At 42.8% G+C, this 27546-nt stretch overlaps 1 protein-coding gene across 6 annotated transcripts in view; it reads left to right on the forward strand.

Moving 5' to 3' along the window:
* qkia (QKI, KH domain containing, RNA binding a) overlaps window positions 1-9668 on the forward strand; it is a 76237-nt gene extending 66569 nt beyond the window's left edge. Inside the window, exons 5-8 of one of the 6 annotated variants that reach the window (XM_061843593.1) lie at window positions 42-129; window positions 2014-2454; window positions 4770-4844; window positions 8178-9668. In XM_061843593.1, coding sequence (XP_061699577.1) covers window positions 42-129; window positions 2014-2454; window positions 4770-4844; window positions 8178-8194 — 621 coding nt within the window. In that variant the 3' untranslated portion in view covers window positions 8195-9668. Of the gene's footprint in view, window positions 1-41; window positions 130-2013; window positions 2455-4769; window positions 6971-8177 lie in introns of those variants that run through there. The other 5 variants (XM_061843594.1, XM_061843590.1, XM_061843592.1 and 2 more) reach the window with 5 other exon arrangements.
* Window positions 9669-27546: the final 17878 nt, after the last annotated feature.

Genomic DNA, 27546 nt, shown 5'->3' on the forward strand with positions numbered 1-27546 from the left:
GATGGGAAATTATAGTTGACTGATATGTGCTTTTTCCACAGGCGGAGGGTGAAGACAATTTGAAGAAGATCCAGCTGATGGAGTTGGCCATTCTCAACGGGACATACCGAGACAACAACATCAAAGCGCGTAAGTGAACTACTATTAACACCACTAATGTACATAGCACATTTCATTATAGGGCACATGTTTTTAACTGCATGCTACACATTGAATTAAGACCATTTTACTCAACTGACTTCTTATTAATGAACAGTTAACCACCATGGAATCAGTGTTTAGTCAGATGGGCTGTGTACACCTCACCGCGTGTGTGTCCACGAGCACACACACCTCTCAAGCTGACCAAATAATTTGTTTACTTACTCCAACACGAGTAGCAGGAGACCCTCCATTTTGTCCTCCATGTTACTTTCCCATCACCCCACTTTTCCTCCATCCGTCCATCCTCTTCCTCCAGCCACGGTCGCTTGGTATCCACTTGCTCTCAACTTTGCAGCACACCGCTGGAGCTTACTTTGCTCGAGCTCTGCATGTCGCCATCTAGTTCACACATGGGCTCAAGAAAGAATCATCCATAGATCAATTAACCAAGCTAACAACCAAAATGTGAACTTTGATTGTGTTCATTGTCACCGTGATCGCCTCTGTTGGATTACTTTCACTGTTGAATTTCACCAAATGTTTATATGGATACAAAGTAATGCTGTGATTAGGGGATTTTTAATTTCCTTCAATCATTAAATATTACTTTTAATGGGATGGGATAATCAAACACTTAATGTTTTGAAGTTCTCTTTCCTTGCTGCGTGGACGGAGTTCAACTTCCTACTACTAGCGACTAATCAATGGTCTCTGTGCTGGTCACAGGCAACGTTCTTGCCTCAATTGCTTTAAGTTCCAATTAGCCAACCACCAATTTGACACAATTGAGCAAACTTGCAATGAATCGATTATTTGTCACATCGTAATTACGATATCTGTATCGTTTGATTGACTTGCATGTAGGGCAACGTAACACACAAATTTTTTTGATTGTTAGCATTTCATGAGGGATGCACCAATTAACTACGGCCAAATTTGACATTCAAATTCAGGCTTTTTGTGACTTTTTCTGCTTGTATGTTTCAATTGTATAGAAATGTTTCAGTAATCATTCTGTGATTGCATGTACAGTGTTGGGTGCATCCCTATTCAACACCCCATCACTAAAACGAACCGTGTAGAGCGTGGCTACGACATTTTATGTGGCTTGCCAAAACAAATCATGTGCATTTTTCACAGAAACCTGTCGCAAAATTGACAATTTACATATTGCCAGTGGATACTGCCAAACCCTTCTTTTAATAGAGTAATAGTTGAACAAATGATTCAATATGACTTCAGATTTCCAAAATAGTTATCAATTAATTTGTTGTTTGTTATGAGGCAATACTTTTGTATGGTTCACAGCCTTAATTGGCCCTCTGAGGGAAATTGTAACTACGATGCTGTATGCACCCAAAAATAAGTTTGACACCCCTGGTGGTGAACAATAATCAATCCCCAAATGTTTATTCATAATTATCATTCCATGTGTTGTTGGTGTGTCACCTCTACGAGGTTACCAGTTCAAATGTGATGCGTGCGTGTGTTGTTGTCGTCACTCTTTGTGGCATTTCCAGCAAACGTTTTGAGCTGCTGGCAAGGTGATTTTGTTTGCTTTGCTTTGGAACGACGACGAGCTTAATTTGGTATGAGGGTGTTGGTTTTTTTTTTTATTATTATTTTTATTGTTTTTTTTTTTTTTGCTTTGTGGTTCACCACCATGATCATTGCATGGACTAATTTTACCTTTTGCCCACCCCGCCCCCTCCCCTCCCCTCCTCTCTACCTGCCAACTCTCTTTTTTTCCTCCTTTTGTCTTTTCACCCTTCACCGTTCACCTATGATAACCATCAACGCCGCTTGGCTCGACCTCTTATCCTCTGTCTTCTTTCCACTTCTGTCCTTCGCTCTCTTCACTTATGGCAGCCACCCTTGCGTTCTCTCTTGCAGCGGCGGCAGCGGCCGCTCAGGGACCCCGCCTCATAGCGGCACCCGCGGGTCAGGTGTTGCCGCCTCAGGCGCTCCGGCCCCCGACTCCCGCCGGGGCCCCCATCATGAACCTCATCCGGCCCACTCAGATGGCCGCCATGCTGCCCAACGGCACCCCCACTCTGGTGCCCCCCACACCGGACGCCGGGCTCATCTACACCACCCCTTATGATTATCCCTACGCCCTGGCACCCACCTCCCTGCTGGAGTACCCCATCGAGCACAGTGGGGTTCTAGGTAAGCGAGCCTGGGGGAGCGTGAGTGCGGCGGGTACGACGGCCCACTTTAGCCAGCCTGGACAGGATGGCGGCTTGTTTTACCCCGGTCTCGGGGTGCTGGACATGGCTTCCATGAGCCACAGTCAGGACTTTTTGAAAGGTAAATATGTGGTGTCAACCTGAGGAATGAAACACACTGTCAGGGCGGATGAACGCGGTGACGCTCTGTGGCTAATCTGGACATTTGTATGAAACATCAAGGAGAGGGGAAGGAACGGCGAGCCTCCCGACTAGCGGGTTGCTTAACGGTTAAATTTCCCTCCGCGCTTCCAGGTACACACTGCCTCGATTCCGCAAGGTTTACACGGGCGGACTCAGCAGAGTCTGAAATGAAGCAGCCCGACAGAAACAAGCTCGCGTACACGCAGTTCGCTCTCTAACCCTTTCATGCACTGGCCTGGAGGCATATTCAGTCTGGCAGTAGATCCCTTCGGATTTCTGCAGCTTCTGAAATGATTTTTCTGTGCTGCAGGCAGGCCTTGATGCCTGCAGATAGTCCCTCTGTCACTCCCACTGGGGATGTTCATTAAATTCCTCCAGTCGTCCTTTATTTTCTTTTTCTCCTTCTGCCTCCCTTTGTTGTCTCAGCTTCACCCCCGGTGAACTCGAGGTTTGCGCGAATCCCCGAGCTTCCCCCCGATTCAGTGCCGGTAGTCCATCTAACTCCGTGGGCCTCGATATTCCGTGCGTTCTCTTTGGTGCTTTTAACTGACCAGAGACAAGTGAGACTCTGCTAAATAATCACACCACCACATCCTAACAAAAGCTTATGACAAATCCTCAAAGTCCTTTTACTTTTTTTGCTTTAATTCGACGCACCCGTGATGTTATGCGGCACGCGATGTTAACCTTTGCGTGTCGCGCCCGCCCCTGGTCGTCAATTGCAGCATCCCTCTCTTTTAACTCGCAGGGTTACACCGACTTAGTGCATTTTATTTACTCGCTGTATCGATCGGTGCCTTCAGCAAAACTGCCCCCACCCCCCTGTGGAAGGGGCCTCGCTGGCTTTTTCGCACATTTCCATGCGCCCGCCTCCTGCCACTACTTTATCTCGCCGCCATCGGCTTCGCGGGCAGCAGGGAAATGTAAGGCCATCTGGCGCTTCGGAGTCGTGTAGGTGGCCGCAAAGATATTTGCCAGTACTCGGCACACTTCAGTTCTTTACACACAATGCCTTTTGTCTTGTGTTTTAATCCTTGCATCCGTTACATTTTCCAACACAGTGGAACCTCTCAAGTTGAGCGCAGCTCCTTCCGGGATGTCAGTCGACTTTGTTTGTCGGGATTTCAAAATAAATTTTCCCCATAGGGGCTATCAGAGAAAAAATATTAACATTCATACACAAGTACAGTAATCTGACAGATCCCTGCTGGGCATAGCAAGAAATGAGAGGGATTGACACACCCTCAAAAGTCTTTGGACTTGCCTCGTTCAAACTGGAAAACGATCCCAAAACAATTGATCATTTCAAACTCGTTTTCCAATACCCCTAAGAATAAATTGCTACCAGGCAGCTTTGTGAAATTTTTTTGTCGCCAAAAAGGGAAAAAAAGTAAAGCTCTGGTGGAGAGTCTTGTATGCTCGCTGAACTGTGGTCTTGTGAAGGACCAAATCCTTTGACGCTCTTTGAGCTGAGGTTTAGCGATGTATGCGGAGTTCTTGCTGCTTTTGCGTGAAGCTAAACTTATTGCAGACTTTTTTTTTTTTTTTTTTTTTTTCCCCCAAAAGAAGCAGCACCAGCCGAGGTGTGTGATTATGCTGGCATCATCCATGATGTTGCGCCAACAATATAGCCAGAATCCAAAGTTTTGCGTGCATTTGTATCCAATATTGTTGAATTACTAATAGCACAGCTAAAGAGGTTCCACCGTGTTTGCGCGGAAAGGGCCTCACAAACGTAGCGTGTAGATGAGGGCCCAAGTTGAGCTAATTGGCTCGTGAGAAAATGGCGGCGTGGAAATCAGTGCGTGTAGCAAGAGGCAGGTGGCGTCTGGCGCTATTCAATTACCATCGGAGCTGTTTTGGATTTCTCAAAATAAGGAGAGAAAATTCTCTAAATCCCCTCTCCGGACCCCACGGGAAGAATCGCATTATTTTTCCCAGACAGCCTGGCAGGCATTACCCTTCACCTACCCCCTTTTTTTTTTGTTTTTTTTTTTTACCCCCTCCCTCAAGAACTCTGAGCACTGTGGAATTTAATGACTTAACTTATGCATATTTGAATACTATCTGAAAATAAGTGTATTTTTGTTCTACTGTATTATTTTCTATACGAGCTACAGTATGTGACGTGCATATGTGCTATTGTCCAGTGTATTGTTGTATTAGGCCGACGATTATGCTAACGGTTAAAACAAATAATGTGAATTTTGAAAGTGAAATGGTTTCTAACCTTGTGGACCTGTTACAATCTAGGTGCAATGGCTACTAAAGTGAGACGGCATGACACGCGGGTCCATCCTTACCAAAGGATTGTGACCGCTGACAGAGGTCAGTTTAGTCTCTTAGCAACACTCTGCTATCAATTGATGCATTTCAATGATGATGATGATGATGATGATGCCTTTGTTGGGAATCTCTATTGTATTGTCTGTATTATTGTATGTTTGTTTACCCCCCTCCCCAGCCCCCCCCCCCGACCTGCTCCGCACCCATATATGTCCACACACCAGCCAAATGGTGCGTTGTGGCGTGCACGTTTTGTTTACATTCAGTCCGTACCTTACAAAGAGCTCATGTGCAAAAAAACCGAGACATTTTTAAGATGGCTGAATCAGACATTTCCTCAACCGGTGGCACCCCGACTCAAAAATATTTTCTTCACGCCTCCTCCTATAATTGCCTCCGCGGCCTCGCTTTACGGTGACGTTTTCAATCTGCAATCACTGCTCGAGTTCATTGACTGACTGTTGTTTACACACGGACAATAAATAGCCGATCTTGTACCCCGTTGCGTATCCAACTGGGAGCACCTAACGAGGTTTACGTCTTAACTCTTCGATAATTAGCGTTGCAGTCGACTGACGTGTGGACGCTCCACAGTGTTGTGCGCAGGCGGCCATTGTATGGTGTTAGTTCCGCCCACCTTGCCTTTTCCCCGCCTTAATAGTCCTTTAATCTTATTTTAAATTTAATGTGTATATATATCAGCTGGTAAAGCGTTGGCCTCACAGTTCTGAGGTCCCGGGTTCGATCACGGCCCCGCCTGTGTGGAGTTTGCGTTTTCTCCGGGCACTCCAGTTTCGTCCCACATCCCAAAAAACGTGCGACATTAATTGGAGACTCTAAATTGCCCTTAGGTGTGATTGTGAGTGCGGCTGTTGGTCTACATGTGCCCTGCGATTGGCTGGCAACCAGTTCAGGGCATACCCTACCTCCTGCCCGTTGACAGCTGGGATAGGCTCCAGCACTCCCTGCTACCCTCGTGAGGATAAGCGGCAAAAGAAGAAAAAAATCTCTCTCTCTCTCTCTATATATATATATATATATATATATATATATATATATATATACATACACACGTGCGTGTATATACTTTTTAGTTATTTTACTGTATATTTTAATTTCGGTATATATCACTACATGTAGAAAAGTTTTGTCATAGAAAGTGTTATGAGAATACTGCATCTATTCTTGTAAAAATGTATTTGTACACACAAAGGCCCCTCACCTCCTGAGCACCCCCCCCTTCCCAGGATGTCCCTTGCCTACGTAGAACACCGCATAATAGTTAGCGTAATTCCCGGCCTACAGACCGCACCTGGTTATAAGCCTCTAGCGGGTTAACCTCTTTCTGTGTGCTAAGGCTTATAAACAGGTGCGCCGACGCTAGCGACACGCTAGTGCCGCATAAAAGCGTGTGGGGAAAAAAAGTCACGTCTCGTAGGCTGGAAATTACGGTACTAGGTCAATTCACTCAAAGAATGTTTCCAGGCTCGGTTGTTCACCAAAACATCCGCACATAGTGAAGCGCGTCGACAACGACTCGTACGAGGAAACGTGACTGACTGACCGACCGACCGACCGTTCAGCCCTGTTAAAAACGCCCAGGTTATTGCAAATGAGCCCTTGACTAAAGTATATGTACACTGTGTATATTTCAAAGCTCAGGCAAAAAGTGTTCGTAGCAGCTTTTGGTTGACGCAGCCAGTGCAGGTCGTACTTTTGCAAGCAACGATTTGAGACATTCCTCCGGGCGCCTAAAATGCACCCGCGGGCGTCTTCCCGCGTCCCAGAGAGCGACGTAGCCACGCTCCTCTGAACTATATGACCTTTTTATTTTCGGGGGAGGAATTTATTTTTCTACAGAAGTACAAGTCACACAGACAACCGTATATAGCTTTAGGTCGCTTGCATTCCCTCCGGCGTACCGTGAGATATCATGTTAATATTTCACCTGTACACGAGGTACTGTCATTTTATATTGGAACGTTTTTTTGATATCAAAATGTATTTATGTTTCTTGTATATATTTATATTATATAAAAGTATACTGCGAAATAAAGAGGAAAAGAACAAATGGGAAAAAGGTCGATTGGCTTTTATTGCACTTTTAACACCAGTCCCCGTAACCTTAGTTAGGACTCCACTAATCGCAGCAAAAAAAAAAAAAAAAAAAAACACATTGAGGCCATGTCCACACGTGCACAGATTTTATTTTGACAACACGAAGACTAAATGTCTCAAATCAAGACCAAATATGCTTGTTCTTTGAGATGTTTCTCAAGATTTTGTGTCGGAGCATTACACTTGCTTCAAGCACTTTTTTGTCCCTTAAAAATCAAAGTAAGCTATTATGACATTTATTTATTTATTTATTTAGGTTTTTTTTTTTTTTTTTTTTTTTTTTTTTTTTTTGTAGTAGTAGTTACCAGTAAGGACAAAAAAATTGCAATACCATAATTTTGTAGATATAGTTTTAAGGTGGGGCTCAAAGCTTGCTCTTGTTTCTATTGGCAGATAATTGAGCATAATCATTCCATATTTTATTGATATTTCGCAGTGGAGCAACACAACTTGATGGTCTCGTTGTAAAGGAAATGTTGACTGGTTTTTGGGGAACCTGCCCAAAAAAAAGCCAAACCCTAATTTGAGAGTGGCCTTTTATTGCGGGCGGCCTAAGGCACGTCTGCAAAGGGGAAGCGCTTGCTAGCAAGGGTTGAGAGATTTGTGAGCAATTTTTTTGTTTATCTAGAGTTCAGATCGTAGAAAATGGCGGCAAAAACCAAATAGTTCGCATAGATGGTGATGTTGAGTGCAAGTCTGTGGTCTCTCCTGTTAGCTTTAGCGAGGCAAACTAGGCTTGCTCATCCTCGGAGCGGTTGAGGCCAACGTTAGCGCTGGTTTGCGTGCTGTCTGAGGTGAAACGCTTTATCGGTGTGCGGCGCAATCCCCCCCCCCCCCCCCCCCCCCCCCGCTTCCACCGGGCATTTCCTGCCTCCCGAACGAACGGCGGTGTCGCTCCTTCCTTCGTGACGTTATTAATCCAAATTAACAGGCATTCGAAATGACGCGTGCCGGTTGCCCCCCCCCCCCCCCTCCGTTTGCGTGTGGACATCAGCCTCATACACTCGACGTTTATTTTCTGTTTTGTCTGTCCATCGCTTTTTGCTTCTATGTTTTGGTTTTTGTTGGGGCATTGGCGCAAAAACACAACCAACCGCTGCTTCTGTGGGGGGAGGCGGGCGGGGCCCACACATCAGAGATTGCAATCATTTTTTATTGTTCAAAATGATGTCATTCCAGTCTCTTCCTGCTGACACTAATACCCTTCTATCTTTGTTTTTTCTGTTTGTTTTTGTTTTTGTTCCTAACCACCTATAGCCGCCACCGGCAACTAACACGAACCTTCTGACCTCTGAACTCTTCACCCAATGACGAGCCGCCCCCCAGCCTGCCTGCTGATCAGTTAACTGGTAATTTGCCTTTCGCTAGCCTCTCTCTCTCTCTCTCGCTCTCTCTCTCTCACACACCCAGTGGCTAAAGAGAGAGAAAGAAAGAAAAGAAAGAAAAAGAGAGAAGGGAGGCACCAACCCTAACACGAACAAAAGCGTCACGGCCACATCAAGTTGTGTACTACTCATTTTTCTTCTGTTCATTGAGTTCCGTTCCCATTCTTTCTCTTTCTTTTTCTCCACCGAGTCATCCATCAGCGGGTGGGATGTTCATGGTGTTAATCATACATGTGCACTGATGTTAAATAGCAATAAGATCCCAACCAGAGAGCCCACCCGCCCCCCGTTTATTTTACGTCACATGTGGACATTTGGTTGAAGAATGACAGTGCCCCCCCCCCCCCCCCCCAAAAAAAAGTCTGTTCTACCCCAAAGAAAAAGAAACAGAAGGAAAGAGAACCTCAGCACTCACCTTAACGTTGTTTTTAATTTGTCACCACAATTTGTAATTATGACACATTCTGGGTGTGCTGACCTTTCACCCCGGCAAACCGCTTTTCTGTCTTGATTTGGTTTCAAAACCGCATGGCTGTAAGGATCGCAAACGATGCGCTTTTGATTTTGTTGGGTTCACTTTTTGAGGTGACAATTTCATTTTTTTTTTTTTTTTTTTTTTTTTCTGTTCACACTTTTTTTGTTTTCCTAAATTGACGCAGAGAGAAGCAGGCTACTAAACCTAAGGCGGGGTTGGGCATAATTTGGGATGAAGGGTTTATGTATGAGCGTGTGTTTTTTTTTTTTTAAATGGTTGTATTTCTTGAAATACTGCATTGAAAGGTGGGCGTTTGGGGGGGCTTCGCCACCCACACGACATCCACAATACGGTGCCTGATGCATTTAGAACAAACAAAGTAGATCTCAATGAGTTCACTGAGCTGTGATCAAAAAGACAAAAAAAAGTATTTTGTGTGCATATTTAGCCAAAGGTTGTTCTGATGATGTATTTACTACTATTCTGGTTCTACACACTATCTGCTATTATGCATCCGTTTCACACACGGGGCTGTTTTGAAAAGTTTGTGGTGCCTGCATTCAAAGATCACATTCAGTCAGTTAGCATTCGGACTTTATTTTTTTGGTCTTTTTTTTTTTTTCCATTCCAGAGGAGGAAAAAAAAAAACACGAACATGACTCCTTGGAATTTCATAGAAATTAAGAGGCTCTCCCTGACTATTTAATTTTGTTTTTTTTTTTTTTTTTTTAAATTCAACAGTTGGCCATTTGCGCCAACGTGAAAGCGCATCCACAATGTGTCACATCGCTCGCGTACCTTTGGAGCTCTTCTGTTGAACTCTCTCAAGAACAAAAAAAAAAAATAGGATGTGAAAGCCATGCCTGCCTGTTCAAATTGCTTTATACATACGTCTTTATATATATATATATATAATATATATATATATAATATATATATATATAACATCATTACATATATAAATATAGAAGTGAACAAAAAGAATTGATAATTTTACAGTACAGGGTGCTGGAGTTAGATGAAAAAAATGAAGTCTATTTTTGTCAATTTTAGCTTTTGATACTTTGCAGATACAAAATCTGATTAAAAAAAAAAAAAGACTTGGAAAAAAAAGTGGGTGAGGAAGTGCTGTTGGCCTGGATTTGACTGGAAAAGGCTTGTTTAAAAGAGGGGGAAAAAATTACAGGAAGGATTTAAATAAAAACAAAGTGCCTTACGGAGAGCGGTTTCAGTTTTTGTTTTCAGAAGAGTGTTCCGAATAATAATAAAAAAAATATATATATGAAAAAAGAAAAATCTCAAAGTTCCAGCACCCAACCAAGGTGGCGCAGAGCGGAGCGTGACGTCGGTGGCCCGTGTTAACTCTATGCAACCCGAATTAGCTGACTCAGCTAAATATGTGCCATGTTTTTGTTTTTTTTTTGGTTTTTTGTTTGGTTTTTTTGTCTTCCTGAGATGTGATTTTATTTTTACTCGATGGCCCTTTACTCTGCTGTGTGAGCAGGCTTTGATCTCCTTAATTTTTCAGAATCAGAACTATATATTTTTTTTTTTTTTGTGTGCGCGCGCGTGCCGTAACTTTGTATAAAACAAATACGGCCTCGCCGATTGTAGCAATGCAGCAGTATGCATCGTGAGCTGAGAAAAATACATTCATAAGTTCGGGTTGAGCGCCGCTCGTTTAACCAGTTGCGATTTGACGGCAAACGACATGAAAAAAAAAAAAAAGACGACGACGAAACGGCTATTTAGCGAATTTCGTTCATGGCTTTCTCATCGTGCCAAAAAAGGTCAATGAAAAAAAAAATGTTTTTTTTCAGTGTTATTCTTTTATTATTCTTATATTATTTAGGGGAGAAAAAAAAGAAATGCAATACATGTGGAGATGGCTGTACAGCATTTGACAGTATTACGAGAAGTCCCTCTGCAATGTTACGCGCGTCGTCGTGTGGCCGGGTAACATCCATCAGGTGGTGAAAAGGTTGGAAAAAAAAAAAATAACAAAACAAAAAAAAAAAATTCTCTCTGGCCTGCCTACTATACATGTATGATAATGTAATTAACAGCCATTGTTACAGGTTTATAATGTATTTTTCTAATCTCATTTTATATGTACTGTATATTAATCATATTTCTGAGTGCTTTTTTATGACCCCGCCCCCACCTTACTCCCCTCCCTTCTGCACCCCCCCCACTTCACTTTTACAAATCGGCAACTGTTATATTTTGTTTTCATGCCCAGCTTGTTTAACTCATGAGCTACTTTGATTAGTTTCTCTTGTCATAAGTATTTTTACATGCTTGCCATTTAGTTTTACATGGTGTATGTGATTATTTTTTTTTCTCCTTATTAACCTCTTGGCATTTATTTTAATAAAACATTCTTAGGACGAATTTTACTAATGCGCTGATATTTTTGTCTTGTGTTTGTAACCAGTCTCATGAATGTATTGACTCGGTCTGGTTCACGGACTAACAGAATTAATTACAACTGGTGACTCATTGCGGCTACACTCACACACACACACACACACAGACGTGTTCTCATGATTTTTTTTGTGGGAAATTTTGCAAAATAATATATTGCGTTATGATCTGTACCGCCAAACTATGTTTTGCCCCAAAAGCGCCACACTTTGACGCCATTGCCGGCTGGACGATTCAGATGAAGAATTTGGTGCAAAAAGTCAAGAATCCCCCCAATTTGAGGGAAAACGAAAAGAGAAAGGCCTACAGGGGGAACCTGATTATAAGCCTCATCCGGCACATTAGTAAAGGAAATACCATTTGGTACGTATAGATATATAGCACAAACTGGACTGGTTAAAAAAAAAAAATAAAAAAAATACCGGTGTACAAAAAAAACCCATCCACATCGTAGCAACACGGTAGCACAGCCCGAACAGGTTTGGTAAATTAAAAAAAAAAACAAAAAAAAAACCCTAAATCACAGAGACACCATCGTAACACGCTAGTGCGGCGCTAACAGAGCCAGTTTAAAAAAAAATAATCACTGAGACAGGACAGTAACACAGCAGAAACATGCTAGCGTGGCGCTAGCCCAGTGCTAACAGGGCTGGTTTTAATAAAAGTCACTTCCTCGGCACATATATTCCGCCGCTAGAGTGCCCCCTTGAGGCCGTGAGAAAAATTGCAAAATTTAGCCACATCGCCGCATAAACTGCGGGGTTGAACGTGTGAAAAAAGTCGCGGCTTATAGGCTGGGAATTACGGTACATGTGCAGTACGTAAGTTTCTTTCGGCTTGTCCCATTTGGGGTCACCACAGCGTGACATCTCAGATGAACGCACATATTTGTTTGGCACAGTTTTTACGCCGGATGCTCTTCCTGACGCAACCCCTCTCACAATATACACATTTTCACAAAATAAATGTGCAAAGCATTTTGTAATTTGACCTAAAGTTGAAATTGTAAGCGCTTTACTATAATATAATTTAGATGAAACTGAATTCACGATACGTTGACTTCAAAGTTGATTTCATCGGCAACACGCAGTCGTAAGTGAAATTTTGCGATCTGAAAGCAATCCTACTTAAAGTGCCATGAGAACAGGTTTGTCTCACCGAGGCCGCAACGCCACCTAACTGGAAAGTGCACGAGTTAATAAGCGTCGCTCATTCCTGCTCACGCATTTTTTTTTTTCCTCACCTCTGTGCTGAAACGTGAAATCTGCTGACACTCTTCATACCTTTTGCCCTCGCCAACAGCACCGCTGCCGCGTCTCTACTCGAGCCCACTCGCTCCCTAAAACTCTCAAACACCGCAGAGCCCCCCGAACCTGAAAAGAATTTCTTTTTCGCATAGCAGAACGGACGAGTCATCGCCGGTGAAACGATTTAAGGAGGAGCTTTTGTTCCGCCGCCGTTGCAGCTGTTTCCTGTCCGGTGAACACTTGGCATCGCTCGCATTCTTGATAGGAGAGCAGATGCCTTAAGGCAGCTTTTAGCGCTCTTTGGAATTTGGGGAAAAGGAAAACCCAAAACATTCAATTTGGTTGGCATGATGACTATCAATCCACATTTGTCACCCGAGCAGTACCAATTTGCTTTCAAGTGACAATTTCAGGGTCCTGCAAAGACAAACAATTCCCAAAGATTTTTGTCCCATTGATACCAAATCTCTACTCCGTACACGAGACACAAGGACAAATCTAAATGGACCTTTCCGATGGCGATCTTAAGCTCCGCCCCTTTAACCATGTCCCACAAGCTTCCAAAATGGCGACTGAAGAGAACATGTTTGAAGTCGATTCTCTATTCCACATAATATTGCGGTGTGTTTTTTTTTGCCAAATGCGTCAGACTTGTCCAAGAGAGTTCTACGGAGACGTCTCAACTATTTCACGCAACGGTATGGACACGGAATTAAGATTTTGGACGGAGCAGGAGTCGCAATGTCAGAGTTACAGCGAAAAGTTGGCGATCGATGCAAAAAAAGTTCGACACCTCACAAACTTCATATTGAAATCCAACATGATAAAATAGTGGAATGGTACTGCGCATGTAAAGCAGGGCGAGTACTTTTTACTTGGAAAGATCATAAGTAATGTCTTATTAGTCTTTATAAGCGTGTGGGTGTATTCATTTGACTTGGCTCGTAATCAAACCCAGTGCCCTGTCTTCAAAGTCCGATGCAATACAAATAGACAAATCGACATTTCTCTTGCATGACATGGCGCATTTACGTATCACTAACCTGACTCTTTGGCGTAAAACGTGACACACTTCATTCAGCAGGTCAGTGATACGCTACCAAAAGTGAAAGTTGTTCTCTGCGTGCGGTTTTCCGCAAGCCTTCATCCATTGTAAACACTTCGTCAACCGGGCTCCTTGTAACTGAGCAGGATATCTTTCATCAGAATCGCATCTGAGGACCATTTTCTTCGGAACATTCACTTTTCCGAGCGCATGCTACTGGCAACCGGCATTACTTGTGGGACAACATGTCAAGCCAGGAGTTAAGAAAATGCCGCCTATCTGATTGGCTATTATTGTACGAGTGATTGACAGGTCGGAGAGGTCCATTGCGAAGTGTAATAACGCCGTTCTGGTGGTGGTCGGGATCCACGTGATTCAGCCCAGTAGGCCCGGAAGTCACTTTCCTTTCACAAAGTGCAATTTAGACCCGGAAAAAAAAGTCTCAAGACGTCGGCCATCTGCTTTTAAAAGGACCGCTGTAGGGTTATTTTGGACACTTCCAGCAATCCTTGAAAGACAAAAAAAAAAAAAAAAAAAAAAAAACTTGCTCGTGAGGATTTGTGCCGACACTACCGAATTCCAACCACATGCACTTGACAAATGGAAGGTGCAAAATTGTGATGAAATTTTTACTCCGCACAACTGCAGATTTGAAGCCCGAGCGCTAATAATTCAGTTCTATGAGGTCAGCGCTTGACTGAAAATAACTCCTGAGGATAATTGTTGCCCCCCCCCCCCCCTCCCTCAACGAATAAACATGTGAAAATGCCGCACCTCTCAGTTCCCCATCCCAGCTTTCAAACAATGTGCCAGTACATATTTTGGGAACAAAGCGACCATTTTTTTTTTTTTTTGTTCCCGCCCTTCCATTGTAAAACCCCCCAAATGGATTCCAGCTATCTTGTATTTATTGTTCAGCTCAAGTTTTTGTTTTTGTTTTTTGTCTCAAACATTGCCAGCGTGTCATTCTCCTGTTGCCGCGTCATCCCAGGCAATTTTTACAAAAATTCTTCCTCCTCCGCCACTCGCCGCATTGTCGCCGACTCGCACGGGAAAAGATTAACTTCATTATTAATCCTTATTATCTCCGCCAGGGACGCCTCCAGATTTTGTTACCTCGTTTTTTTTCCTTTTTCGGTTAAATCCTCGTGACAAAAAAAAAAAAAAAAACTTGATTGCTTAGTTTGTCCTCCTCAAGAGCACAACGGGGATTACACGTCTAACATCAGCAAAATTAAGACAATTATTAAGAACTCCTGTCCGGACTGGATTTGTGACAGTAAGCACACACTAGGTTTTTTTTTTTTTTTTTTTTTCCGTTTTTTTTTTTACATGACATTATTTCTCAAATAGTGGGTGGCTTCGCCACTAATAGACCATTTTCACGCACTACCACGGGAGCCGGGATTTGAACACGCAACCCCAAAACTGCAAGGGTAGACGTGGTAAATACAAGGTCGCCTCTTTATTTTGTCATGTCATTATCCAAGCTGGTTATCCTCACAAGGGTTGCAGGAAAGCCCATCCCGGCAAAAGGCGGACGACACCCTAAACAGGTCGCCAGTCGGTCGCGGATAGCGATACCATCGCAGAGTGGGAATCGATCCCACGCTGCCCGCGCCAAAGGCAGGCGTGTGTACCACTACACCATCGTTATTTTCTCATTACAAAACTAGGTGGGGCCGTAGTTCCATATTTACCCCATAAATAAATGCATAAATGACCCGTATTTCAGGCCAATAAAGGCAGACAAACCTTCCCCCCCCCACCCTGTCGTGTCCCCCCTCCAACTCCCCGATGACAGCCAGGATTGGCTCCGGCACGCCCGTGACCCTTGTGAGGATAAGCAGCTCATAAAATGTATGATTGGCAGTATGTTTGCGTCTACTTCCACTATTGGAGGAAACGCAGTCTTGTTTCGCAGAACTTTGACCGTGAATGTTCCGAAATGTTTCCGTCAAGTCGCTGCAGCGACATTTAAGCATCAAATCATCCTCCAAAGCACAAAAAAAAAAAAAAAAAAGCTGCCTTATTTTGCAAATGATTGCTAAAGTGCCTTTTTTCCTGTCGCCAAATCATCCAGGTGCTACCTTGCGCTCCCTTTAACATATTTTGTGGACTGACAAAAATCATAAATAAAAAAACAAAAACAGAAGTTACCGTAATTCCCGGCCTACAAGCCGTGACTTTTTTTCCACAGCGGCCGCACTAGTTAGTGTTAGCACCGCTGTGCTAGCGTTAGCCCCACCGTGTTAGCGTTGGTGCCGCCGTGTTAGCATTAGCACCGTCGCGTTAGGGTTAGCACGGCCACATAAGCGTGAGCGTAGCTGCGCTAGCGTTAAACTGTACTGACCCTTTCTATGTACCGACGCTTATCCCCAGGTGCGTTCCGTAGGCCGCAAATTACGGTATTTTTTTTTTTCCCCAAGTTCGTCTCTCTGATCGGACCACGCTACGCCACCGTCGGCGAAGGGGATGCCGCCGCTCTTTTTTTGACCCACTAACGTTTCCCGCCTGTCCATCTTGCCTTTTCTCTGGCTAACAAACATTCCTTCAGTGAGTTCAACGGCAAGAAAAAAAACAATACAAAAATTGCCCCACTGGATTTTTTTTTTTTAACTGTTAATATGCATTAAAAGTAGAATTGACTATTAAACTAGTTTGATTTATCTATCTCTCTCTCTATATATATATATATACACTGTATTTACTGTTGTACCTCCATAGTGGTGCACTAAAGTTGTGTTGTCCATTTTTGCTTTGTTGTTTTGACTGTAGAAGGTTTCATCTGAGAATTTAGAGGAGGTAAATATGTAATGACACTTTGTTGCCCCCCCCCCTCCCAAAAAAAAAACAGTAAAAAGGGAAAGAAATGTGTGCAATAAAGAATCATGTGTGACTTACATCCGACTGCTGGACTGGCCTGCTTGTTTTATTTTGTTTTTCTATCTTCGTCCACTCCTGCGACGTCGCGGTAACATTTTGGCCTTCGAAGGTAGGAGCTCTTCTTCTTCTTCTTCTTCTTCTTCTTTTCTTCTTCCTGCAACCAGCAGGAAATCAAATGTCAAAGTTCACTGCTGCACAAAGGAGGGGGCAAGAGGTCATCTTATGAATGCTAGGAAGTCAAGCCAGATTTTCATTTTAGCTCCTCAAAAAAAAAAAATTAAAAAGCCAAATCTACACTCATAAATGCACTCTGAACAAATGGGGGGAAATTAATATGCATAAATACAGATACAAATAGAAAATCTGTATTAAAAGTGCACTTCGTGGAATCCAATTTTTAATACGGAAGACTAATTGGTGCAAAGAAAAGCATTTGAATAATCAAAGTAGAAAAGCATATTTTGAGGATACATGTTTTATATCATAATAATCTTAACAAAGCCTGGACAGAGATTATGAGAAAAAAAAATACACTCCATGCATTTATTTATTTTACCAATTACTGCCGAGATGTATGTATTTTATCCGTTATTTTTACCTAATATGTCATTCTAGGGGCGGCACGTTGAATTAGCTGGTAAAGCGTTAGCCTAACAGTTGCGAGGTCCCGGGTTCGATTCCGGCCCCGCCTTTGTGGAGTTTGCGTGTTCTAGCGGCGAAGAAAATGGGATGGATGTACAAGAATAATCTTATAAGAATCGTATAAGACTGAAAAATGCAATCTATTCAACTATATCATATTTGATCTGTTATTTTTACCTAAAATGTTATTCTCTTTTATTTGCAGTGTGTGGAGATCATACAGTATATTTACATTAAAGGCATTTGGTTGATTTCATATACATTAGTGAGGCTCATCAGTGGCGAAATAAAAGTTTTGGGAAGTGTATTAGTACAAAATTAGTTTTGAAAAGAAAAGGTGCTTTTCATACAAATACAAATGAGGGGAAAAAAATGGATCAATACGTGTTGCATTTTTCTTTTCAATACAGAACATCGTCATTGGCAACATCCTTTTGATGGATGTATGAGCTGTACTATTTTTGAAATGTAGCGAGCAGGATTTCAGTCCTGCCAGACTTTGAATGAATGCAGACTATGAATGTGGGGGGTGGGGGTGGGGGACTGTAGAACTGAGAGAGAGCAGAAATTGGAGAGGAAGTGATGTTGATGACTGGTTTGGTCTCCAGGAAGTGGCATCAAAGGCGCGTTTGTCGCCCGGACCAGCTGTGAGCGCGTTCGGAAGCCTGGCGTCAGTCGTGACAGACGAAAGCGGCTTCCTGCGGAATGAATGGAGGCCATTCAGCGGCGGGTGCAGCTGCTTCTTTCTGACGCCATTTGCATACCGCACTTTTTATTCCCCCTGTCGATCAAGAGTCATTGATGGTGTAGCGGTGCACACGCCTGACTTTGGTGCGGGCAGCGTGGGTTCGATTCCCGCACAGTGGTTGTGTCGGTATGAGCCCTGCGACTGAATGGCGACCGGTTTGCTGTTTGCCTGGAATTAGCTAGGATAGGCTTCAGCAATCTTGTGAGGATAAGCGGCTTTAGTAGGTCTTGAGGTTTTTTTTTTTTGTATTTTCAAATGAATTCACCCTCGGCGGCACAGTGTATGGTAAAAGCGTTGGCCTCACAGTTCTGAGGTCCTGGTTCGATCCCTGCCCCGCCTATGTGGACTTTGCATGTTCTCCCTATGCCTGTGTGGGTTTTCTCCGGGTACTCCGGTTTCCTTCCACATCCCAAAAACAGGCAACATGAATCAGACACTCTAAATTGCCCCTAGGTGTGATTGTCAGTGCGAATGGCTGTTTGTCTCTTTGTCCCCTGCGATTGGTTGGCAACCAGTTCAGGGTCTACCCCGCCTCCTGCCCGTTGACAGCTCGGATAGGCTCCAGCACTCCCTGTGACCCTTGTGAGGATAAGCGGCTAAAAAGATGGCTGGAATTTCACCCGGACACTGTTAACATTGGGTCCATTCTCTTCATGGTTAACTTCAAACTGTAACGTTTTTACAGTTGCCACAGTTTGAAGGCGATTCACTTCACATTCCATTTTAGCTCTGGAGATAAAAGTGTGCTGTTGTCATTTGTTTGGCCTTTTCAAGGCGGCACGTGTCGTTCCTGTTGCGTCCCGCGAGGGCAGAAAGCGTATTTAGGAGCGCCGATAATTGCCGGCGGCTCGCGTGTGTCCCCGCCGGGGGAGAACGAGGCCGCGGAGGACTCGTTGCTGTCACTTCTGACCACGCTCAAATTCAACGCCTGTGGTTCTTCGCCACAACTCGGAGGGAAATTAATTGGTCCCCAAATTATTGCGATGGGTCATTTACACAATTTGAGAAATAACAGTATGTCTATCCATCCCATTTTCTTAGCCGCTTATCCTCACAAGGGTCGCAGGAAGCCTATGCTATCAACAGGCAGGAGGTAGGGTACACCCTAAACTGGTCGCCAGCCAGTCGCAGGGCACATTGAATCAAACAGCCGCACTCACAATCACACCTAGGGGCAATTTAGAGTGTCCAAATTAATGTTCCATGTTTTTGGGATGTGGGAGGAAACCGGAGTGCCCCGAGGAAACCCACCCAGGCATGGGGAGAACGTGCAAACTCCACACAGGCGGGGTCCGGGATTTAACCCGGGACCTCAGAGCTGTGAAGCCAACGCTTTCCAACTGATCCACCGTGCTGCCAAGTACATACGTACATACAGTACTGAATTTCATTGTGAAAATCAATTTCATTTTTATATATACTTTTGCTTAAAAATATTTGTCACGCAAGCTGTCTTTACAATTGATGCCACCAGAGGGCGCCTCATTACGTTATCACAATGCACAAGAGGACTCTGCGTTCATTCGTGTCAAAATGTGGCGGCCATTTTGCATTCATGCAATAGCGGACAGCAAATTAAGATGTTATTGTTCACTTCTATAATCATTTGTGGAACCGTCAGGACAATTCAGTTTCTTTACCGTTATCAAATAACTTGCATGAAAAAGACCCGTAAACTAGAAATATTGTTTCTTTTTGCTTTTATCTAAGATAACGGTGACGGGCGGAATGATCCAAATTTTTTCTTTCTTTCTTCTGCCTACACACACACAAATAGAAAAACTGAAACACAATATTTCTCTTTTATGACTAAACTGAAATCTTCGATTTGTCTGCACGTGACATGCCCTTTAAGGGTAACCAAGCCAGGACCGGAGTGGGTCGGCTACTCAAAGTGGCCTTTACGATGCATGAAGAAAACTTGTTCACTGACCTTATGGTTACATTTAAAATATGATAAAAATAATAATAAGCTTTGTTGTTGTCCTGCATGCGTGTGTGTGCGTATCAGAGCTAAAGTATCATTTAAATAATTTGTATTGCATTGTTTAGGAACTGACCAGTTTTTTGCTGTGACTCATCTAATTTTGGTGTTGTGGGTTAGTAATTTTATTTCATTTTATTTTGTAATTTATTCAAAATTTATATGTGCACAACGTTAGCAAATATTTACAAAAATGACCCAGCAAATAGCAATTAAAGAAACATTTTCATTTTTTGCGCCCTGGAGAGAAAAAATGTAGGAAACCAAATGTAACGGTCAAAAAAAGAGAAATCATAATATTCACATTTGAAAATATAATACATGAAGGACATGAGTTATAAAATTGATTAAATCAAAAAAATTATTACATTAATAAATTGTTAAATAAAATGGTTAATAATAATAATAATAATGGTAATAATACTTTTATTAATGAAATAAATGCCATAATGATAACTTGCTCTCACTCTCTCTGGCTTTCTCACATACACACGCACAGTGTTGTAAAAGCCTCGGGCGACTTTGGGCTGCATTGTGGTCTTACTTGAAAGCCATTAAAATGGAGCCACGCTAATCTAAATTCAATCATTTGTGCAGTTTTCCATCCTGTCGCCGGCATCAGACTTTTGTGTGTGTGTGTTTGGACAGGGATTATGCTGATCGTGGCGGCTCAGAGCACACGATATAAAGACTCTTAATACAATTCTAATTAAAAAAAAAAAACATCTCGTATTGTAAATCTGCACGTATTTTCTCCTCTCTTATCTCTTTTCTCCCCACTCACATCCTCCATTCTTAATGGATTGTTATCCGCCTTAAAGCGACACGCCAAAAAAAAAAAAAGAATCATCTCGCATAAAGTCTGGCGTGTGCGAGGCCCGGAGGTTAACGACGCGAACGCCATCGTCGCCGCGCGGCGAAGCTCCTCGGCTTCTTCTTGTGTACTTTCCATCAGGGGAGACTTTGCGGCTGTGTTATCCCCAAAAGTGTTTCGAATGAGCTCGATTTTCAACACTGGAGGAGGCGGACCGTTATTATGTTTAGAAGATGGAGACCAAAAGCGTCAAAACGCAGTCGCTGAATACAAGTCGGGAAAACATCCGATGAACGATGCGTATTTAAAAAAAAAAAAAAAAAAACGACAGGGAGTTGTCTGAAACGTACACGGAAGCGTGTTGCGGCCACACGTTAAACTTCGGTAAACCTCTCCCTGACAGACTTTTTTTTTTTTTTTTTAATATGCATTGTCCTCAAATGAATGCAATGTGTATTTAAAAGAAGAGAATAAACAGTCGATCACACAGAGGTTTACGTAGGTTAACGTGTGGCCGCAACACACTTCCGTGCACGGAGGAGCTGACTCGCTGTCTTTTTTTTTTTTTTTTTTTTGCCAATCATAGAATGAGAATGAGAGTTTGTGTAAAACCAGGGGTCATTGATTTAAATATTGCTATTTGTATTTTTTAACAACCCATTCATGTAGTATTCATATACGCCCAGACTTTTCTATGCTTTCAAACTCTTCCGTGTAAATCTCCACGACTTACTCACCAGATCCGTGTGTAGATCCAGTTGTCCGAGACAAGCGGAAGCGGGTTAACAGTCCACTTTCTTATCGGCGAAAACATCGACTTGGGCATTAAATATGGGTCCTCTATGCCAGTGATTTCCAACCTTTATAGAGCTAAGGCACATATTTTACAAATGAAAAATCCCACGGCACACCAACAAAAGTAAATGTCACCAAAAATGGGTCGATTCATTACTGTATGTACTTCCTGCCATCGAATAGACACAATTTGGGAATCACTGCTCTATGCCAAGTGTCTCTCATTTTTCCACGTACCTTTGTTTATTATCACCTTCTACATGTTTAGCGGTATCGGACAAAACTCTGGGCGTCGTGCTAAAAGATGTATTTTCGTGCCGTCTCAACCGATTTAGCATTGAAGAAGGCTTTGCTAGACCGACACTTCCGGCCAGTGACGTGATTTGATGACGTAGATGCACGAGCTCTACAAAGAAGACCACGTTGTATGATTTACTTCATAGACAAAAACAACCTTCATGTTGACATACAATGCGAAACTCCTTCAAATTAAATAATACTCAGTTTAACGTATTGCAAAATCATCGTTATTTGCATTTGTAGTACACATCGCTAACGTTTAGTTGAACCTAGTAGTCCTTAGTCCATCAGTACGCAGTGATCATTTTTCATCACCATGATCAACAATACCAAAAAAAAAAAGAAACAATAACAATCAGTCAAACAGTAATTAGCTTATTTGATATACTGACAGTGGAGTTAACATTAACGGAACATTTAAAAAAGGACTCTTATGGAGAATTGAGGTAGAATGGGTAGAACAAAACCGTGTAGCGTAACCATGGAGACTGGAAGTACACAAAATTGTGTCCCCGCTCTTAGTTAAAGATGGAAAATAGACAATTTTTAACACTTTACACAATGTTTACTTAATATCTTGAAGAGTATTCACGCGCTGCTGTTTTGGTTAGTAACTCGGCTCAAACAGCCTCAGCGTGGAAGTCTTTAATGTCTGAAAACTTGACATCTCCTCCTACTAGATAAAGGAAAGCTCGAGTGGATGATAAAAGTCTACACACCCCTGTTCAAATGAGGTGAACATGAGACCAAAATACATGAAAGCGCGTTTTAAAATGTAACTACACATGTATTATCGTTGTTTACATTTTTGTAATGTACAAATTTGCACACAATAATTCTTTTTAATTTTGTATATATTCTTAGTAAAGATATTTTTTCCTTCAAGTGCTTTTTTTGTTCTATGTATTTTTCATGAAGCTATTTTTTTCAAATGTTATATTCCTTCAAATTACTTTCTGATGCTTCATAATTACAGTAATTAAAAAAAAAAACAATTATATTGATTTTTTTTCTTTTCAAATAGGCGTACAATTTTAGTCGAAATTATACAGGAGTTTGTTTGAGTACGTATGCAGTAATGAGGGCCTTCCTCAAATCAGGAACGTCGTACTCTGCGTTTACTGTCAGCGCTTACGTGCGTCCACAGTGGAGAGGCCAACTGCTCTCTCAGAACAATTAAAAGACGAGCGTCCTTACAGTATCTGCGCTCCAATTAATTTTCATAGTTGAAGGGGGGCGAGCGGAGAGTCGCGTGCGGGCGCCGACGCAAGATTTGACTCAACTCAATTAAATATTGATGGCGAGAAATAAACAGGCGGCTTTGGCCAGGCGCCACCACACCGTGGCTGCTTATCAAGTCGGCAAATGTTGAACTTTGGGGACGGGGGGGACAACTTTGGGAACACAAACTCTGACAGATAATTGCATGAGGAATACTGGACGTGTCTTTGCCCATCCATCCATCCATCTATCTATCTATTTAATCCATTTTCATCTATTCCATCTTTTTTATTTCAGTCGGGTTTTTTTTCCCAGATTTATTTTGGTGTTGCTTTTCAGGTTTTCCAAATCATTTTTTAAGATTCATTTTTATTTGGGGGGGGGGGTTTCTATAATGTAAGAATCTGAGTTTTTTTTTTTTGAGAATAGTTTTTGCATTTATTTACTTGAAACCAAACGATTTATTTAGGAGTTCGGTAGTTCTTTCTCTATTCCTTTTCTTTTTTTTTTTTATTATTAATTTTATTTTAGCAAGGATCACTTATTTTCATCCATGCATCCATTTTCTGAGGCGCTTATCCTCACGAGGGTTGCGGGAGCGCTGGCGCCTATTCCAGCTATCAATGGGCAGGAGGCAGAGTACACACAGAACTGGTTGCCAGCCAATCACAGGGCAATCACACATTGGGGCAATTTAGAGTCTCCAATGAATGTTACATGTTTTTTTTTTTGTTTTTTTTTTTGGTGGGGGGGGGGGGGGCGGAGCCCCCAGAGAAAACCTGCAAAGGCACGGGGAGAACATGACATCCAAACTCCACACATGCAGTGCCGGGATTTGAACCCTGGTCCTCAGAACTGTAAGGTAGCTTTACAGCTGCGCCACTGTGCTGCCTCTTGTTTCCATCAAGATTATTATTATTATCTTTAATGAGGTTAAAAAGAAAATCTTCAAACAGTAAAGGTTTCCCTCACATCCGCCATCTTCATAGGAGTTCGAATGGAATACTAATGGCCTGTAATTTATTTTTTTTAAAGGCCCAATTATAAAGTTTTTCCATGCTTTTCTCAGTCATATTCAATTTCCCGCAACAAATGCACAAACGTTATAAATATTGTACTCAAAACATCGGCAAAACGTCCAAATCTTCAACAATGGTAAACATTGCATTTGTCGAATACATTTTAAATTGGAAGCACATAATTGGCCTCAAATTCAAAAAGTGCAAGTTCGCCGCGTCCGTGTTGCTCACATTCCTCCAGACTTCTGTCTCTTTTTTTATTTCCTCAGGGAAAAGGCACACATCGGTTTTTTTGTGGGGGGGGGGGAGTGGGGGGGTAGCTATTTTGTCAGCGTCAAAAGGCGCAGAGCGAAAAAGCCTCCATTCACGGCCCCATAATAGTCTATTCATGAAGGCCCTTGCGCCTTTATTATTTAAAGCATTCTGCCGGCACTTCGAGCGCCATCCGGTCTCATTGTGCCGGCGTCGTCCGAGGGTCGGTGCCATCCACACGAGCCCGAATCCCCCTTTTTGCATAATACTGATGAGATCCCCCGAGTGGATCAGTGAAAGCAAATACGGGCGTCTTTATACCGTCGTGGTGGATTCTGTCTTCGAGTTACAGCACGTCGACTGTCGCTGTTGTCATGACGGTCAAAGAAACCAACTACTGAGCTTACGTCGTTACCTAAAACATTTCCTTTTTGATGAGACAGGGAGATTAATATTTCTGATTTTATCTCAAAGTATTTTCATCTTGATCTGAAAGGCAACTGCATCCTTTGTATTATAAAAATGCATGCTCGATTGGGTTTAGGTCAGGAGATTGACTTTCTGCTTCTTCCCCCTGATATGTCTTGCAACAATGATGAAGAATCTACTAATTGGGCATAATTATGGAAAATTGACTTTTTACGTTTCACATGGGCGGCACGGTGACTCAGCTGGAAAGCGTTGGCCTCACAGTTCTGAGGACCGGGGTTCAAATCCTGGCCCGGCCTGTCTGGAGTTTGCATGTTCTCCCCGTGCCTTCACATTTTCTTTGGGTACTTTGGTCTCCACCCCCCAAAAAAACATGCAACATTCATTGGACACTCTGAATTGCCCCGAGGTGTGATTGTAAGTGCAGTTGAATGTCTCTATGTGCCCTGCAATTGGCTGTCAACCAGTTCAGGGTGTACCCTGCCTCCTGACAGCTGGGATAGACTCCCCATGACCCTTGTGAGGATATCCGGCTAAGAAAATGGATGGATGAATTAATTAGACACTCTAAATTGCCCCTAGGTGTGATTGTGAGTGCAGCTATTTGTCTCCATGTGCCCTGCAATTGGCTGGCAACCAGTTCAGGATGGACCCTACCTCCTGACTGTTGACAGCACTCCCTTGACCCTCGTGAGGATAAACGGCTAAGAAAATGGATGGATGTTTCACATATGCCATCACTATAACCATTTCATAATGCTATCTTTAACTCTATATAGTTCTATCTATCTACAACGGTATCTATCATGTTAACGGTACGTGTTTTTTTCAGCTAAGACACAGGAAGCTGGTGATTTCTGGGGTGGCATGAGACTAAATATTAACTTATTAAATTATTCTTCGAGCTGACAAAAATATTACAAAATAATCGTAGATAAGACCATGGACAGGGAATATCAAGTTCCTCGATGTCGCTGCTTAGCAGTGATCTCAATCAAGACTTCAACCAACATTCTTAGCTCAGGTCAAAAGTGACCATATTTGTGCACGGATACCAAACAATATTTACATGAAGCAAGTATTTGTACTCTGCGGTCTTCGCCGTGTACACCGTCGGCTCCCCGGATGCTGCCAAAGTCCCCGTTTAGTAGCTCATCTCCTATTGTCGCAGGCCAAATGAAGCACTTTGACTTTGTGTTGACTTGACAAGACGCGGCCGCCTCAGAGGGAAGATAAACGAGCCACGTGAAGGGATTAACAGCTACCTGTCACCCGGGCGGCGTGAGCGCAATCACGATGGAGGAGCTAAATAGCGGCAATCAGCGGCGACGCATCGCGGCCTCTTCCTCCTCCTCTTCCTCAGCGCGCCGAGCGACGCTGCAATTATGCAGGCGTCAGCCGTCTGCGACAGCCACCTCGTAATTTCTCCCCAGTTTGGCTGGGGAGGCGTTGAAAGGGCCTGTAATTTGGATCCCTTCAGCTTTATGCTAATGTCTTAGCATTGACGCGCAAACCTTTGTGCAAAACATAAAAAAACGGCGCGAGTTTAGGAGACGCGTTTGACGTCAATGAATGATGAATGATGCTCGCTGCACAGAAATGATTCCCTTTTTTTTTAACCCCCTCTTGATTTAACACTAGTATCGATTTTCACTGCTGCAAACATTTTTTCCTTAAAAAGGAAAAACAGCATTCTAGAATGTCGTTTAATAATTAAAAAAAAAAACTGATTTACTGCCGCAATCCACTTCGTTGTGCTACTCCTCGGCCAACAGTTAGACAAACGGACGTAAACCTCCAAAAAGCTCACTATTGATGTGAGCATGTCAATGGTGTTTTGCATTTTTGTTAGCCTTATGCTGAGGTCAAGCTGTGGTTGTTTGAAGTACACAGCATGTAATTCTCAGTGTAATTTGACACAAACCCTCAAGTGTGAGTGTCATTAAACAGCTCGAGGATATTTTTTTTTTTGTTATGATGATTTTATTTGCCAAACAGCTGAATACTGTGAAGTGAGATGCGTTCACTGCCACGATACAGCTAGCATGCCTCAAGGTCGTGCTTGCAAATCAAAGCAAAAACAATCCTCCATATCTCAAGGCAAGGCATAACTGTATGTTGTTGGCCAGGAATATCCTCATAATAATTGTCAATATCAAATTATTGTAATTTCCGGCATATAAACCACTTTCAACCCTGCGGCTTATGCAGTGATGCGGCTAATTTGTGCATTTTTATCTAACGGCCGCAAGGGGCTGCCCGTGCGGAAAAGGTAAGAGTGAGACCGGTGGAATATATGTGCCGAGGAAGTGACTTTTACCGGTATGTTTTTTTTTTTTTTTTTTAAAGCAACACTGTTAGCGCTGCGCTAGGATCTTGCTATTTTTTTTATTGCCGCGTCTCAGTGATTTTTAACAGTATGTTTTTCTTTTTTTAACCAGCCCTGTTCGTGCTGTGCTACTGTGTTGCGACCGTGTAGCTGCCGCGACTGTTTTTTTTTTTTACCAGTATGTTTTGTTTTTTTTTTTTTTCAGATGTACTGGGTGAGGCTTACAATCCGGTGCGCTCTGTAGGCCGGAAACTAAGGTAAGAACTAAAGATGTTTTAACTGTATTATTAGATCGGTTTCCAATGATGTCACCACAGTCCCGGGATTCCTTTAGACCAATCGGATAAATTAACGATAGAAAAAAACTTGTGTGTTCTCTGATCCTCTATGACACACAAGATGGCTGTTTGAGTGAGTTCCAGAGAAAGCAAAAGTTTGTTTTTGCAGAAGCAGATCCGGCGCCCGTGCTAAACCAACCTACGACCTATGCACGACTTCTGCGATGTATTTTCCAACTGGCGATATTTTGGGCTATCGTGTCAAGAAAGCAGTTGCACATTTCGACGCGCACTTCTCATTTCTTCGGACCAATCACGGCAGGTTAAGATCACTGCGGCGTCGGCGGCGG

Source organism: Syngnathoides biaculeatus, chromosome 15 (genome assembly GCF_019802595.1).
Source record: "Syngnathoides biaculeatus isolate LvHL_M chromosome 15, ASM1980259v1, whole genome shotgun sequence".
NCBI lineage: Eukaryota > Metazoa > Chordata > Actinopteri > Syngnathiformes > Syngnathidae > Syngnathoides > Syngnathoides biaculeatus.